Source organism: Rhinolophus hipposideros (assembly GCF_964194185.1).
Source record: "Rhinolophus hipposideros genome assembly, chromosome: 10".
NCBI lineage: Eukaryota > Metazoa > Chordata > Mammalia > Chiroptera > Rhinolophidae > Rhinolophus > Rhinolophus hipposideros.
In genome coordinates, this window is record NC_138056.1 from 6,434,650 (window position 1) to 6,452,710 (window position 18,061).

General features: G+C 47.2%; 1 protein-coding gene across 1 annotated transcript; it reads right to left on the reverse strand.

Moving 5' to 3' along the window:
- Window positions 1–4: 4 nt before the first annotated feature.
- On the reverse strand, window positions 5–15,089 carry VPS51 (VPS51 subunit of GARP complex). The gene is made up of 10 exons (XM_081064059.1): window positions 14,785–15,089; window positions 14,238–14,367; window positions 4,001–4,147; window positions 3,704–3,923; window positions 2,862–3,579; window positions 2,277–2,492; window positions 1,852–2,070; window positions 1,153–1,274; window positions 977–1,064; window positions 5–388 (listed from the first exon to the last, which is right to left on the reverse strand). The coding sequence occupies exons 1-10, from the start codon at window positions 14,995–14,997 to the stop codon at window positions 128–130; spliced, it is 2,334 nt and encodes a 777-aa protein (XP_080920185.1). The 5' UTR covers window positions 14,998–15,089; the 3' UTR covers window positions 5–127.
- Window positions 15,090–18,061: the final 2,972 nt, after the last annotated feature.

The window sequence follows — 18,061 nt, forward strand, 5'->3', positions numbered from 1 at the left end:
GCGTGAAGAGACATGACATCTTTATTAGGCGGGTCTTGAGGCCGGAGGGGAAAGGCCGCGCGGGCGGGACACCAGGGGAGGTGCGGGTCGGGGCCACTCCTCAAGCCAGTGCATGGCAACGCCGGGCCTAGCCGCGCTCGCAGATGACCTCGACCACACTGGGTTCCATGGGCACTGGGTCCGGGCAGCGCAGCGCAGCTGAGGCCACCACTTCATCCAGCAGTAGATGCACAAGTTCCTCATCGGCCACAAAGCGCCACAGGTAGAGCTGCAGGAAGTGGCAGTCCACCTGCACCTGCTGTAGCCCGAAGCGCCCAAAGGTGCGCAGGCGCACGCACTCCAGCAGCGTCTTCAGGCTGATTTTAATGATGCCGGTCAGCACTGACACCTGCAGGAAGGGACACAGGGCTGCAGCTCCAGAACACCAGGTGTTGGGGAGGGCACCCACGTTCTGGGCAGCGCCCCGGGAGACAGTAAGATGCTAATAGCTGTGATGGGGTCTATCAGGTAAAAGGGAGGGAGTGGGAAAATGTTACCACCATCTGGACGGGAGCGGACAAGGAGCACCCAGCAATCAGAGGCGGAGATGGCCATCAGCACTGACACGGGGGGTGGGGGGAGAGGCTTACTGGGTCAGGGGAGAACACCAGGTCCCTGAGCACGGGCTAGACTGAGGCAGAGACTATGTGTGATGAGGAATCCCTGGGAGGACCCAGGACTCCAGCGGAGACAAGCACAAGGGCCCAAGAGGCATATTAGATCAGCACCCAGACCCGGCTGGGAGGACACCAAGGGCAGGGCTGAGGGCCTTGGGATGGTGATGGTGGGGCTCTGGACCACCGCTCACTCCTAGAAACAGTCCTCAGAGACAGAAACTGGTGGGACAGTCCCAGGGCTCTGGGGGCCCAGTGTGCGGGCTGCTTCAGCCAAACTTCCCAAGGGCCCCTGGAAGGCAGGGTCACTGGGGACTTCGGACCTTGTTGAATTCCACAGGGCTGAACACGTCAATGCGTTCAGAAAACAGCTTCTGGATGTTGCTCAAGAGGTTGGTGTCCATTGGGGCACTGCATGGGGGGAGACAAGCATTCGGAGCCCGCCCCGCACGCCCGTTCTCCTTTGTCCATCCCCTAGGGGCTTCCCTGACAAGCAGACCTGGGTGTATAGCTGGGTGCATAGCGGCCCTGCTGCCTAGAGCTGCTGTACACGGAGAAGGTCCTCTTGCTGGAGTCACTGCTCTGAGCCTTGCGAACACCCTCTTCGTACAGGAGCCCCACCTGGTGGTGGAAGGAGGTACTGCCAGGAGGCCAGAGCACGGGGACGTCTAGCCCACCGGGTGCCCTGGACAAGGGCCAAGGATGCCCTAAGTTATGCATTCATTTGCTACAAGAATCACATTTGTTACAAGAATCACAGGGTAGTCAGAGTCTGGTACCTAGATGGTACTCGGTCACTATTTACAGAACTACTGTGTTTCCCTGAAAATGAGACTGGGTCTTATATTAATTTTTGCTCCAAAAGACACATTAGGACTTATGTTCAGGGGATGTCATTCTGAAAACATCATACTAGGGCTTATTTTCGGTTAGGTCTTACTTTCGGGGAAACATGGTAGTGGAACGGGACAAAGATGGGACATAAGAGTTGGCACGGAGGCCCTGATTTTCTGGTTAAGTCTGGGCCTCAGCTTCCTCATGGGTGAAATGGGGCAATGATGCCACCATCCAGGACAGAGGAGGAAAGAGGTCTTGGATGTACGCACTGCCTGGCCCCTACTGTCCTTATCCTCAGAGGGCTGTCCCCCCAGCACCCCCAGCCTGCACCACGGCTCTCCTGGCCAGCTCAGGGCAGCACCTGCACGTCAATAGCCGTTGTGTCCTCCACCACCCGCTTCATGACAGCACGCACGTTCCGGGGTTCCAGGGTACTGAGCCAGTCCCGCGTCTCCACACTCTTGCGCAGCATCTGGGATATGACCAGGCCCTGCACCTTCACGTAGTGGGTCAGCAACCGCCGTGCCGTCTCTCTGGCCTCCGCACACAGTGTGCTTACAGGCGTCACTGGAGACTGGTCCTGAGCCAGGGATGCAGAGGGCAGAGAGGCAGTAGGTACTGGGGGCAGCTCAGGGGCCACTGCCAACCAGGAGCTGAGTACAGGCTGGGCAAGGGGGAGGTTGGCTTGGGTATAGGCAGCTGGCCTGGGTCTAACCATGAGGGTACTGCCCAGCTTCCTGTGTTCCTAGCACCACCATCCCCTCTCATTATGAGCTGGCAGTTCACCTGCACCAGAAACTGTTCATCAGTGAGGGTGAGGATGTAGGAGATGGTGGCTGTCTCGTAGTCCAGGCAGAGGCGGGACAGGAGCAGGAGGAGGGCAGGGGGCGTGGCACCCCCCTTCTCCCCAGGGCTGTCACAGTAGCTCTGAGCAGTCTGGCACATGGAGCGGATGAAGCCCACGATGAGGCCCTCACGGACACCCTGGCTGCAGAACTCACCCTGTGAGGAGAGGCCTAGATATACAGCCCGTCCCCTCTTCCAGGAAGTGGCTGCTAGTGTCCGGCTGCTGGGACCTCAAATGCGCTGGCCCCTCCCCAAGGGACAGCCTGTTCCTTCGATCCAGTACCCCAGAGCAGCTACCGGCTCAGAGAAGGGTGTGGGCAGAGCCAGCGCTGGGACCCTGCTTGCAGATGCCCTCAGAGCCTTCCCCCCTCCCCCACCCCCAGGCTGTGCCGGCCTTCCTCATGACAGCCTGAAACCACATCCAGGATGCCTAGGGGCATTGACTGTGTGCCCTGGTAGCTGCCAACCTGCAGGATGAATAAAAGAATGCCCAGAACGAAAAGAACACCCAGGGGCAGGCCATACCCGGAAGTAGGGCTTGTTGGAGAAAGACACCTCCTTGGCGGTGAAGAGGTGCACAGAAGCCAGTGAAGCCTTGATGTGGCTCAGGATGGAGCTGGCCACATTGGCGAGCAACTCGGCCAGGCCGGGGCCTTCCTTCCCAGCCAGGCGAGGTGCAGCCAGTGCCTGCCGCACATCCGTCAGGCAGCCCAGGAAGGCTGCCCGCAGGCTCTGCAGGTGGTGGCCCAGGCGCTCACGGGCTACTCGCTCCACGATTTCCGTGGCAGCCTCGGCCAGCCCAGCAGCGGCCAGCAGGGCCCCGGGTGCCCGCAGGCGCCGGTGGAAGCGGTCCAGCGCCCGCACCAGTAGGGAGTTGTCACTGCCACCCTGCTCCTGCGCCAGCCGCCTCTCCACTAGCGCAAAGTAACGGCTGCTCAGCTCCCGGGCGAAGGCTGCCAGCTTCTCAGCACCCGCTGGACCCTGGGCTGCAAACAGCTCCTGGTAGGCCGCCGCCACCTGGCAGAGGCCACCGACAAAGCCGTTGCCTCCGTGGTCGGTGAATTCCAGCACGTCGGGGGCCGGAGGGGAGGGCCCCAGCTCAGCCTCCAGGCTTCTCAGCTCCTGCTCCAGCCGCCCGCGGGCGTGCGCCAGGAACTCCTCGCACAGCTCCTCCGCTGGCTCGCCCAGGGCCAGCAGCAGCTCCACACACTCTGCCTGCTCGGGGGCACCGGAGCCGCCCTCCCTGCCGGGAGGGAAATGGAGAGGAAGGACAGGAAGACAGAATTCGGGGTGGGGATGCGGGAGACCAGAAAGAGCTGGGCAGGCGCGGGAGCCCGGCAGAGTGAGAATGGGCCAAGGGGCCACACCTGAATTGCTGCCGCAGCTGCTGGGCCAGGCGAGCCGTGATGACCTGGCAGTCGTCCTGGATGGCACGGAACGAGGGCAGGTGCTGGTACTGCTGCAGCACAGCCCGCGCGCGGCCCTGGTACCGCACCGCCTGCCCGTAGGCGCCCAGCTCCACGCACTTGGTGAGCCGCGAGGGCAGCTCGAACAGGAACTGCAGCTTCCGCAGCAGCGCGTGGACCCCTGGGGGACGAGGGCAGGTTGTGTTAGCTCCCAAGCCCGAGGGCGGCCCACTTTGGCAGCCGCTCTAGGGGGCCCACCTGCTAGTTTGGTGATGCGCTCGTGGCGGTCCTGCAGCGTGGCGCTGATGCGCGCGCTGAAGTCCGTGATCACCGCCATGTTCGTGGCCAGTCGGTCCATCTCGTCCTCCATCTTCCGGAAGTCGTTCTTCATCTTCCGGATGGTGTCTGGGAGGGCAAGGGCGCAGGAGAGAGCAAAGGAGATGCTGACGAGCGGGGAGGCGCAGCACCCCGCTTGAGACATGATCCAGATGCTCTCACACACACTTGCCCGCTTCCCAAAAGCGGCTAGGCCGCTACTCAAGGGTTGCTTTGATGGTTCGGTGCGATTTAAGGGCTGCAACGGTGCTTCGTCACAGTAAATTGGTGGTGGTGGAAGAGGGCGGGAGGGCCGATCAAAATGCAGCAGGCACTTTCTGAGTACCCCATATGTGCCCTTCGCCCTGGTACAGTAGGAAGAGGGCCCATGGAGCCACAGTCCCTGCCCTCAGAACACGCCCAGATCCAAAGGACGGCACAGGGCACTTGGCAGGGACCTGTCTGCTCGGTCCCAGGGGCATCTTCCCTATTGGGCATATTGCCTGGTACCAGGGCCACAATAAATACTTGTTCACCTTTACCTCCTTCCCAGATTTGCCAAATCCTTTCACTCTGCCTTCTAGAATATGGTTGATCTTCTCTGAAGGGTCCTTTCCCTTTTGTCCTAAGGAGGCGGGTCTTCCTTTCAAACCCAGGCTTCTCAGGGCCTGGCTCCTAACCGGATAGGTTTCTACCCTCCTTCCTTCAAGACCCCAGTTTCTTTAAAGACCATCAAACTACGCCCCTCCTATTGCTGTCCCTGCTGTCCTCTTCATGCTTCTCAGTTCCTGATCACTGTCACCTCCTATGGATGGAGACACCCCTGCAGATGAGCCTTGGGACATCCTTAACACTCCCTTCTCTGACCTCCTCAATTCCATCCATTTTTGCCTCTGCCTCACCTGTCTCACCCTCCCCCGTCCTTGGCAAGCACTGCCTCCTCTACACTTGCAGCTTCAAGCCTCGCCACCTTCTACAATTCCCATCACTCACCCTGTCTACCCACTTGAATGGTCCTCTGGCCTCTCCAGGAGCTCCAGACCCACCGACCCTATTAGTACTTCGTCACTATTCATCACACCCCTCGTGGCTGCACTGCCCTCTTCATTCCTCTTAGAGTCTGGTCCTCCACTGGCAGCATCATGCATTTGCAAGTCCCTTTGCTTCTTGTGACCTCTCCCTCCATTGCTTTCACTGAAACCCTACCAGTCACCCATCCCATGCACCTGAACAGCTGAAACGGGGCCACAAAATCATGCCACTGGCCTCCATTTAAATTTATGACATCAAGTCCCAAAGTGGTACTCCACACTGCCCATCCATCCTTCTAAACCCTTTGCTTTCCCATTTTCTGAAATAACCTTTTCTCCTCAGTCCTTAAACCTCCAATACATGTCCCCGACTCTCAACAAGTGTGTGCTTCACACTTCACGGAGAAAATACAAGCAAACATCAACTCCCTCCCAATCTACAGGGTGAATGGACAGATCTGTGCCTTCTGTCTCCCTCTCCCTGAGGGGTCCCACCCAGTCCCATGGCTGGGGTGACCTGGACATTTCTGGCTCTAGTTTTGACCAGAGCCCTGTCTATCGATCTACTTAACACCGTGATGTGAACGGCAAACAGAATTCTTGACTTTCCTCAAACCTGTTCTTCCACTAATGTTCTGCACCTTGGCTCCTGGCCATTTCTGGAGTCATCTTTGATTCTTATTTTTTCTTCACCTTACACTCAGTCCATTGGGGCAAGTTGTGTAAGGTCTACCTCCAACATATTCTTTCCAAGCCATTATCTCTTGTCCAACTACTGCCAACATTTCCCAACTAATTTCTCTAATTCCACACCGGAACTGAGCACCAATATTCATAAAGGACAGCAGCGAGGATGAAGTAGAAACATTCTATTATAGGAGACTTTAATTCACCTCCATTAATCCGTGACAGATCAAGTGGACAAAAACCAAGCAAAGCCACAGAAGGCCTAAATAACTAGTATGGTAAACTTACTTGACTTATATAGAATTCTTTTCTAGATGCCACAGAATATGCCAAAACTTTAACACATCCTAGGTCATAAAGACAATCTCAACAAATTTACAAATACAAGAAATTAAAATTGTATAGACAGCATTTTCATCACGATGCAAACTTCATTCTTAATCAGCTATTGGGTCAAAAAGGAAATCAAAGATGAAATTACAGCAGATGTAAAAGATAACAATGAAAAAACTAGAAATCGGAGCCTGTAAGATATATATAGCTAAAGCAATGTTCTGAGGAAACCAATCTTAAATTCTCTTATTAATAAACCAGAATAAACATTCAACTTAAGAAGTTAGGGAAAATACTTCAAAAGAAAGCAGAAGGAAGAATTCATAAAACTAAAAACAGAAATTAATACTTTACTTTTTTAAATGGGAGAACTAATAAATCAAAGATCAGGGTCACCGAAAAAATAAAAACAAAATATATAAAATGTTAGCTAACCTAATTTTTTTAAAGGGAAAAAAAAGTAAAAAATAAGGGAAGAAAAAAAATCACAAATACACAAATTAAAAGAATCACAAGATATAACTTGAAAAAAATGAAAACCTGGATGAAACAGATCACTTGCTACAAAAATAGAATTTATCAAAATGGAGTCCAGAAGAACAGAAAACATAAACAGGGAGAATAGGGAATGTTGTCAAAGAAAGATTGTTCTCCCCTTCCACAAACAGACGCCAGACCCAGAGGATGTCTTGGGGATGTTGTCACAGGTCTGAAGGATGGCTCGTTCCAATGCGCTGCATAAGCAGCCCTCAAGCAGAGGAAATCAGAAAAGCTTTCTGATCAATTTGAGGCACAAACATAACACTGATATGAAAACAGGACAAAATAGCTCAAAAATGAAAATGATACATTCATATCCCTTATGACTGGAAAAGCATAGATAAATTAAATAAATGGAGATGCATAAATTAGCAAACTGAATTCAGCAATGTATTAAAAAAGTAACTGATGAAATATGTTCAAATGGTTTTTATTCCATGAATGGAAGGATAGTTCATTAAAGGAACTTTTTTTTTTTCCATTGGGAAAGGGGAACAGGACTTTATTGGGGAACAGTGTGTACTTCAGGACTTTTTTCCAAGTCAAGTTGTTGTCCTTTCAGTCTTAGTTGTGGAGGGCGCAGCTCAGCTCCAGGTCCAGTTGCCACTGCTAGGTGCAGGGGGCACAGCCCACCATCCCTTGCGGGACCCGAGGAGTTGAACCGGCAGCCTTGTGGTTGAGAGCCCACTGGCCCATGTGGGAATCAAACAGGCAGCCTTCGGAGTTAGGAGCACGGAGCTCCAACCGCCTGAGCCACTGGGCGGGCCCTTAACGGAACTCTTAATAATAATTCACCATATTAATAGATAAAAGAGACAATTCAACATCTATTCTTGATTTAAAAAAAAAACTCTCAAAGAAAAAAACTCTCGAAATCTATGTAACTTCACTAACAATTGTCACCCCAATAAACTTTAGTTAAAAAAAATAAAAAATAAAAGTAAAATCAAACTATTTAAAAAAAACTCAATAAAATATGAACAGCTGAATATTTCCCTAACCTCCAAACAGCGTCACGCTTAATGAAGCAAGGCTAGAAGCATTCAATTAAAATCGGAAACATGGCAAGGATGACCATGTTCTCCGCTGTCTAACATTGTTCGGGGGATACTAGCTGAACCAATTAGACCCCAGAAATATATTATAGATACACAAAATGGAAAGGAGATAAAATTATCACTCTTTGCAGATGGCATATACACATATAATTGTATAAATAGAAAACACTAAAGAATCACTGAAACACTACTACAAATAGTAAGAGAATTTCATAAGATGACTGTATGAAATCAATATAAATAAATTTACATAAAGAAATTAATATAAAGAAAATTAATATAGGATCAAATATATGGTGATGGAAGGAGAACTGACTCTGGGTGGTGAACACACAATGGGATTTATAGACGATGTAATACAGAATTGTACACCTGAAATCTATGTAAATTTACTAACAATTGTCACCCCAATAAAATTAATTTAAAAAAAAAAAAAGAAAATTAATATAAAGTATTAAAGCAACAACAGTCACACATACCGATTAGAAAATACAGAAGAAAACAAACCCATTTTTTACAGCAATTTTAAAAGATCAAAGTATCTAGAAATCTAAGAACATTCAACATTTACACGACAAAACCTTTATAAATTATTGAAGAACATACTCAAAGGCCTGAAGAAGTGAAAAGACAAACTACACTCTTGAACAGGAAGCCCGATATCACAAGATGTCTGTTCTTCCTAGAAATTTAACTTGATCCAATAAAACTGTAAGAGACCAATTTTATATTTTTAAAAAGTATAATTTAATGGTCAGATGGAAAAATTAGAATACACAGAAAATTTTGGAAGTGAAAAGCAGCAAGAGGGAATTGTAAAGCATTTGTAGCTTTATAGGTATAATAATTTAAAGTGTGTGGCACTAATACATGGACAATTAAAGATCAAATGAACAAAACAGAAGTTTTTTGTTTTGTTTTTTCAATCCAGAAACATAAAGAAATTTACTATTATAATAGAATAGCATTTCGAGTCAGTGGGAAAATGACGAATTATTCAATAAATAGTGTTGGGACAACTGGGAAGCTACTTGAAACAAAAACATACTTGGATTTAGACCTCACACCTTGCATATATATATATATATATATATACACACACACACACACACACACACGCACACACACACAGATGGATCAAAGTTTAAATATGATTTAAAAATGTAATCACAAAAGTACATGAAGAAAATCAGGGAGAATTTTTAAATATTAGGGATGGAAAAGTTCTTGCTTAGAAACACTTCAAACTCAGAAGCTGTCAAAAAGATTAATAACAGGCAGCCGGTTGGCTCAGTTGGTTAGAGCACAGTGCTCATACCTAACACCCACGTCGCCGGTTCGATTCCCACATGGGCCAGTGAGCTGCGCCCTCCACACCTAGATTGAAAACGACTCTACTTGGAGCTGATGGGTCCTGGAAAAACACACTGTTTCCCAATAAAATTGAAAAAAAAATTAATAAAATTGTTTGATCAACCGAAACCACCATGAGTTAAATCAAAAGACAAACAAAAAAAACCTTCAAGTCCTATCATACAGGGCAACTTTTCCCTAGTATGTGAAGAACTCTTACAAATCATTATGCAAAACAACAGCTCTATAGAAAAACAGGAAAAGAACATAACAGGCATTTCACAGACAAGGATGTCAAACAGCTCTTAAATACAAAAAGATGCTCAACCTTACTCACAAGAGAAGTTAAATTAAAACTACACAGAGACACCACTTTTCACCTCTCAGATTGTAAAAGACTGGAAATTTAATTTTGGTAACAGTTTTGGCCAAGGTCTACAGAAACAGCCATTCTCTTATTTGCTGGTGATTGTGCAAATTGATCAGTATTTATAGGAAGGAATCTGGCAATATTAACTGCAGTCACTTGTGAGGCTTCGCACACCCACACCTGGTCCGTGTGTGGCTTCTGGACCTTGGGAACATTCTGTGAGCAAGATCGGGGCAGCAGCCCAACTTGGAGAGACAGAGGGAAGGGCGAGGTCCGAGGAGAAGAAACATCAATGACAATGATAAGAAAAACAAAAGGGAACAAAGAGACACAAAAGTTGCAGGGGAAAAACAGCAGAGAGAATGAAACACAGAGAACTGCAAAAGAGCCCAAAGACCTAAAATCTGCAGCGCGATTTAAGAGATTTTTAAAAATTACATGATTATCACTTTGTGAGGAGTATAAATGTCTATTATCTTGCTTTGCACACCTGAAACTAGTAAAAAAAATTTTTTTAATTACATGAGGTAAACCGCGAGTCAGCAAAAATGAACTTCTCGTGTTAGCAACACAGGCTATGGGACAAGACCACTGGCCCGTCTTAGAGATGTTCCAGAGAGGAAGATTACTAGAAGATTAAGTCACATGATAGGAAATGTCTGTACTATTCTTTGGGGCTACTTTATTGGAGTGGCTTGTACCTTGTTGGAAATGACAATTGCGTTGCCAATTCATGTACAGTGAATCAATGGACACGGCACAGAGTGGGCAGTTATAAATTGAATAAAAGCAAGCGGCAAAAGATGGAAAGAGGTACCAGAAGGCCCATGAGCTAATGGTCATGGAGACGCTTGCAGTTCAGGAGGCATCTCATCTCCCCCCAGTGAACTGGTTTTTTGTTATTTTTATTGTTTTTGCTTTTTAAAAATCCCCCCCCCCCAGTGAATTCTTGTTTTCACTTCCCAACCACTTAACCCTCAGTCCGTTACTGAGGGTTACACCCTCAGTCCAAGTCTGTCAAATGCTACCATCAGAAGAGCAGATTCTTTTTGGAGTGGCTGTTTGGGCCCATGACACTTCGGTGCCACTTCAAAAAGGAAATCTGAATCTGACTTCCAAAGGAAAACAAAATCCAAAAGCTAAGTTATCACTAAAACAGTAAAATAAAACCCAGCACCGGTGTCACTGTTGCTGACTGCACAGCCAGAGAGCCGTCAACATGGAAATAAAAGCAGCACAGTACCAAAAAAAACAACAACAAAAAACAACCCAAAAAACAGCTGAGTACTGAAGACTACACTGTACATCCTTGAACTGTCCCAAGCCTGTTAAGAAAAGCAGTTGGCTCAGGGTGAATGACAACCATCTGGACGCCAAGACGTTAGCTACCCAGGGAGAGGACTGGGGGGCAACTGGCAGGAGGCTGGAGGGGGCCTTGCTGGTCATGCTGAGTGCAGACGGGGATTCCATTTGCGAAATTCATGCAGCTGTCTGTCCACTTAAGACCTGTGTACTTCTCGGTAGGTCTGATCATGTCAGTAAAGCTCACTGTCACAGATGGCTTTTGTCTTTGCCGGGGAAAGGAAGGGCACGAGGCTTTTCACTGCACAGCCTTTGGGACCTTTCCAATTGGGAAACAGATACATGCATTCATCCATAAACAAACTCAATGTCTAGCCAGGGGTCAGCAAACGATAGCCAACAGACCAAACCTGGCTTCATCCCTGCTAGTTCTTTGTTTTTTAATGGGATATAATGGACGTATCGGAAAATTCAGTGGTTTTTAGTACATTTAGTCTAATCACAAGGTTGTACAACCCAACATCGCTATCAATTCTAGAACTTTTCCTGACCCCCAAAAGAAACCTCAATATCCCTTAGTAGTTACCCCCTATTTCTGCCATGCCTCAGTCCTTGGAAACCATTAATCTATTTTTTGTCTATGGATTCGCCTATTCTGTACATTTAACATAAATGGAATTACCCAATATACTGCTTTCTGTGTCTGGCTTCTTTCACTTACCATGTTTCTAAGGTTCAGCTACACTGTAGCACGTTTCAGTATGTCATGCCTTTTTATGACTAATGTAGAGCTACCATGTTTATCTACTCATCAGTTAGTGGCCGCTTGGGTTGCTTCTACTTTTTGGCTATTGTGAATAATGCTTCTATAAATGTTTGTGTACAAGTCTTTTACGAACATACATTTTGCAATTCTCTTCGGCATATTCCTAGGACAACTGCTGGGTCATATGATGACTCCGAGCGTAGCTTTCTGAGAAATGGCTGAACTGTTTTCGGGGGGCACCATTTTGCATTCCCACCAGTAACATATGAGGGTTCCAATTTCTTCACATCCTCACCACCGTTTGCTATATTCCATTTTTGGGTCACCCTCATGGGTGTAAAGTGAAATCTCATTGTGGTTTTGATTTGCATTTCTCTAGTAACCACCAACATCGAGAGCATCTTGAAACGTACTCATGGATCATTTATACATTTTCTTTGGAGAAATGTGTATTCGAATCCTTTGCTCATTTTTAAATAGGGTTCTTTTTAGTTCTGAGTTGTAAAAGTTCATTATATATTCTGGACATTAGACCCTTAGATATATGGTTTGCAAACATTTCCTCCCGTGCTGTGGGCTGTCCTGTCATTTTCTTGACAGTGTCCTTTGAAGCACAAGGTTTTAATTCTGATAAAATCCAATTTGTCTATTTTTTTTCTTTCGCTATGTGAGTTTTTGGTGTCTATAAAGAAAACACACACTCTTGTTTGTCTTCTGTACTCTTAATACTCCACTGCAATACTAGCTCACATCTGACACCAGTGTGAATTTTCCACACATCCAGCAATTCCTGCGACTACAGTTTAACTTAATTCTGAAACTATCTACCTGGAGTTAGCATTAGACCTCACAGGTTAAGGGCGCAATCCCACAGTACTACCCTCCCCCGCAATTCAGATGTCAATTGCAACTCCAGGTTGTCACTGACTGACCAGCTATAAATCGGAAGTTCCCATGACCCCTTCCTCAGGTTCAATTAATTTGCTAGAACATCTCACAGAACTCAGGAATAATGGTTTGCTTACTAGATCACTAGGTTATAACAAAGGGATACCACTCAGGAACAGCCATATGGAAGGGGGCAAGGTAAGTGGGAAGGGGCAGAGCTTCCATGCTCTCTGGGCATGCCACTTTCCCAACACCGCCGTGTGTTCACCAACCTGGAAACTCTCCAAACCCTGTCCTTTGGTTTTTATGGGGGCTTCACTACACAGGTAGGATTGATCAAATCACTGAACACTGGTGACTGAACACAATCTCCAGCCTCGCTCACTTCCTGGGAAGTCTAGGGGGCCAGGCTGAAAGTTCAACCCTCTGATCAAGTGGTTGGTTCCCCTGGCAACCTGAACCCATCTTTGGATTATCTTGGGGCTTTCCAAAAATCACCTCATTAACATAAACGCAGGAGTGGTGGGAAGAGGCTGATTATATGAATAACAAAAGACATCCATTTCACCTTTATTGATCTGGAGCTATTTTAGGAACTTGGAACAAAACTAAGTATTGTAACAAAAGATACCACTCTGGCTTTTATACAGGAAATCCCAAGGGGTGTTCGGAGCTATGTGCCAGGGACAGTGGATGAAGACCAAATCCAGGTATCCCCAGCTCTCCCCAAGTTCACTTTTAGGAAAGACCTACAGTAGTATCTGTTTTCAGTAACAAAGAAATTTGAAGAATGCCCCCTCCCTCGCACCACAGATAAGCACCCCATGCGCTCATATTTTGCCCAAGCTTATCAATTCCGTTTTTTGGAATGCTTTCTTCATTTAGCTTCTGAGACACCCAGGCTCGTGATTGTCCTCAAACCTCCCCAAACGCTTGTTTCCTTTGTGTGATCTTCCTTCCCTTCACATATTCTAACAAATGAAAAAATGTAATGTTTGCAAAATTCCTGAGAAATTTTTCAGCACAGAAAGTAGGACTTCTTGCTGTTTGATTCTGGTATTGGCAAATAGAAAGGCACTTACTCACCGAACCGGCTTCAAATCAGATAAAAGAACAATGACAATGTGTTTCCACACCAACCACTGCGACACTAGCAGAGTAAGAGACATTAGAATGCACTCCACAGAGGTTCATGGAACATTCCCATGGACTGCAGGCAGACCCCTGGGATCTACCTCCAGAAGTAAGTAAGGTACATGTGGGGCCAACATTACTACAAAAGTCTGAGTAGTGAATTTCACCAACACAAGACAGAAGATAGTGTGGACGACAGTTAAACGTTGTCTAACAATGTCCTGAAGAGAGAATAAAAGGGACAGAAGGAAAAAGAGCTCTTTATGATCTTTGTGTCTCTTAATGTCATAAATATTCTCTCTTTGCTTAATTAAAAAAAGAGGGAGGGAGGGAGGGAGGGGGAGGAGAGGGAGGAAAGGAAGAAAGGAAGGGGCAAGCCCATTCTCAAGACAGATCTGGACCAGAGAAGAAAGCTACCACTAATGAAAGAAACTATCCCTTACTAAGGCATCCTTAGTGTCAGGCATTCTAAGTATTTCAGATACATTTGTTTCAAAATTTCATTTGTCCTTTCTTCCCTTTGGTCCTTAAAACAACCCTGTGAGAACAGCTATTACCTCTATAATAATATGACCACTAAAGATCTGAGAGAGAGGTGAGAGTGGATGAATGTCAAGGCAGGAATGGAATCTGGGTCTCCTCCCTCTAAATCCCCAGCTAGTTTCCCCAACACATGGGGGAGGTGGGACTGTGAAGCGTGTGTCCCTGTGGGAATCACCTGTGGCTGAGATGAACTTGTTGTAGTTCTCATAGACCAGGGTCTGCATGTCGCTGTCTAGAGCCCTGATTTGCCGCACCATGTCCGTCTCACTGTCCATCAGCTGGGCCAGGGGGCACTCTCTACGCAGCTGGAGGAAATTGGGTGGTTAGTGTTCACGTCAGAGGATACTCACGTCCCCCAGCCTTGCCCCTCACTGGAAGGCTTGCGGTGCAAGAAAACCCTGATCCCAGCCCCCGTCAGGAATCCCCAAATGGAGCCTATAAATGGCAAGGCGCAGGAGTTACTAGGTTTGAGGGACCCCATTTGGAGTTTGTCAGCACTGAGGTCCTCAGACAGCCAAGGCCCAGTCCTGCCAGCGCCTATCCTGGGCCGGTCAGATCACCAGCAGACCTCCGAGTCCTCAGGCCAGTCCCAATCTGACCACGCCCCCTTAGGCCCCAGCTCGGTCCCAACTGCTAGGCCGAGGGTCGTCTTCCTCTTATGAACCACTGCTTCCTTCACCACACACACACACACACACACACACACACACACACACACATACCTTGTCCAGATACATTTCCGGGTCGAAGTGCGCCCCATTGAGGTCTGTCGGGTCCAGGGGGTCCGGCCCCGGCGCCTCCCCCTCCGAGAGGCCGTAGTAAAGCTTCAGCATGCCGTGCGCCTTTCGCCGACGCTCCGGAGCCTCCGCCTCAGGCCCCTCCGGGGAGTCCCCAGGTCCGGGCCCCGGGCCTGGCCCGGTAGCTGCTGCAGCCATCGCTCCGACTGCTGCCCACCGGCGTGAGGCTGGGAAAGGGACAGGGAGGAGGCACTTCCGGGAACCATAAAGTTGTTGTTGAAACGAGGCAGTCCATCAAGTGCAACGTCCCCCGGCCGACGTTGGTACTTTGAGACTAGAGTTCCCCCGTATCTTTCCTCCCCAAGCGAAGAGGTTCCGGGAGAGCCCTGGTTTTCCTCCAGCTTCTCACGTGGAAGGATTTTGTGGAACTGGTCGGGTTGCTACCTTGGCTGAGGGAGCGTGGGTCGCTGCTCCCAACCCCGCACCCCCGCACCCCACAGGCAAGGGACGGACAGAGAGCGCGTGCAGCCAGAGAGCGTGTGCCTGGCATCCTCCTACTGCCTGGTTACCTGGGCAGCGGCTGTTTCCGCCTTAGTTCCTAAAATTGGGGTGCATACTTCAAGGGGGCTACGGAGGAGTAAATGCAGGTACAGTACGCCGCACGGTGCCTCTGGCGCAGTGTGTCTCCAGGCCCCGTCCTGTGACATGCATCAGAAATGCCTTCGTTAATTACCTGTGATGCATTGTAAGACTCTGGGCGACCCCCAAACCTAGATGCTGCTGCTTTTTTTTTTTTTAAGTCCACTTTTCGTTCTGGTGCACTTAAATATTCCGTGTTTAGAAGACAGACTTGCTGATCTTAAATGACTGATAGGATGTGGAGTGAGGAGTTGGGTGGAGTTGGGTTTCTGATTTGGACAAAGGTGTTCACCACGGTGAAGAGCTCAAGAGGACAGAATGACTTGGAGTTCGAACTGAGACATGCTGAGTTGGAACGGAGAAAACGACTTTATCAGCGTTGTCCTTGAAACATTACTTATGATGGACTTGGGGGGGCTGGGTTAGAACGTTAACAGCCTTATTTGTCAGGGTCTTGCAGGGTCCAAACACATTCCACCACCTTTCCATATGGCCTGTGAACTATGAACGTTTTCTTTTTCGTATTTAAATGGTTGAAAAAAATAATGACATTTCATGACACGTGAAAATTATATGAAACTCATAGAGATCTCAAAAGTTTTGATCACCAGAAAAAATATAACTGTGGTGATGGATGTTAACTAGACTTGTGATCATTTTGAAATATACATAAATATTGAATCATGTTGTACACCTGAATCTAATGTTACATGTCAATTATATTTTCATTTAGAAATTATTTTCATAAAATCATATGAAAATTATGTGAAATTGTATGAGCTATTTTAGTGTCTGCAGTTTTATTTGAACACAGCCATGCCCATTTGTTTATGCATGATCCATACCTGCTTTCTCTCTACAACAGTGGAGTTCAGTAGTTGCAACAGTGACCATATGGCTGGCAAAACCCAAAAGAGTTACTGTCTGGTTCTTTACAGAAAAAGCCTGCTGATCCCTGAATCTATGGGATATTCAGAGGATGTTTAAAAAAATGATTTCAGCCTATGAATCTATAAACTTAAGAAAATGAAGAGTATAAAGATTTAGATTTATTCCAAGAGGCCTATAAACATTTTTTTAAATTGCAGAATATTAAGAAAAATTATCCAAATTTTGGAAATAAGACCAAGAATGTACTATGTCCTTCCAATGTCATATTGGGCCATTATTTCACAAGCCCACCCAAGGATTATTTAATTACCCAAAGGAATGGACATTTGTTTGAGTTTGTTATTTACTATTCAGCGTTCAGAATGTGAAATTACAAGTAGATATTTTCCAGGAGAGATGCAAAACATTTATATCTAGTAAAAATAACCTCAAAAGTTATTATTTTTACAAAAATGTTTATTAATTGTTCTGTAGGGCATCGTGTTTTTTTGTTTTTAAATTTTATTGGGGAATATTAGGGGACTGTGTTTCTCCAGGGCCCATCAGCTCCAAGTAATTATCCTTCAATCTAGTTACGGAGGGCGCAGTTCAGCTCCAAATCGCTGTTTTCAATCTTTAGTTGCAGGGGGTGCAGCCCACCATCCCATGTGGGAATTGAACCAGTAACCTTGTTGCTGAGAGCTGTGCTCTAACCAACTGCGCCATCTAGCTGCCCAGGATATCAACGTTTTGTATCTAACCTATAACCACATTCTAACATTCCTCTTTAAGTGCTTGCCAGCTCTTCAGGACGGTTTACCAACTGAGGAGAAACCCCCTCTCTAATGAGTTAACGCATCTTAGTTATATATTTTGTATATTGAGATGTTTATAACTTTTTAAAAGTTGTACTTTGACAATACATATGGTGTGGCTTTTAAAAATGTTTTTTATGTTATGCACGTGAACTTCTACGTGCATGTAAGTGTATGAAGTTACATCAATAAAGGACCAAAATGATGCCCACTCGCCAATCTGTTGAAGAGGTTACCTCTGTAGGAGTGAGGGCGGAGGACTGTTACGTTTTCCTCTGTATGCTAGTGTAGTATACAAATCTTTTTTTCCTCCTTCTTCCGCCTCCTCACTCCTGACTCCTGTTCAAGCCATTGTTTCTCAGTCTAGTCGTTTAGGACCCAGCTCCCTGGCCCATGCTGGTATTATGAGCCTTGCGCTCCCCTAGCTGAGGCGGTTGGTCGCTGGTCTGGCCACTCACGCTGGCCTCTGGTCACTCACGCTGGCCATACACAGCAGCCCGCTGTACCTCACAACGACCTCCAACTGTTCCCAGCAGCCCAGCTCCAGGGAGAGCAGTCACTCATAATCTTAGCTGCGGAGGGCGCAGCTCACTGGCCCATGTGGGAATCAAACCAATGACCTTGGTGTTAGAAGCACGGCGCTCCAACCACCTGAGCCACCAGGCAGGTCACAAATCTTTTATAAGAACATATTCATACATTACTTGGGTAATTGCTTAAATGGCATTGAACTAGGAGCCCTAACGTTTAAGAGTTAATTTGTATTCAAACGAGAACTGAGCTGAGGTGCAATTATTTCAACAGTGGAATCATACATAGGTGGGCATTGGGGCATCACCCCTTTAATGTGTTAGGATGGGGTTTGAGGGGCTGTGGTGATTAATGATACTGGGTAGCAAACATGGATGGTGAGGTCAGGCTCTAATCCTACTGCTTCA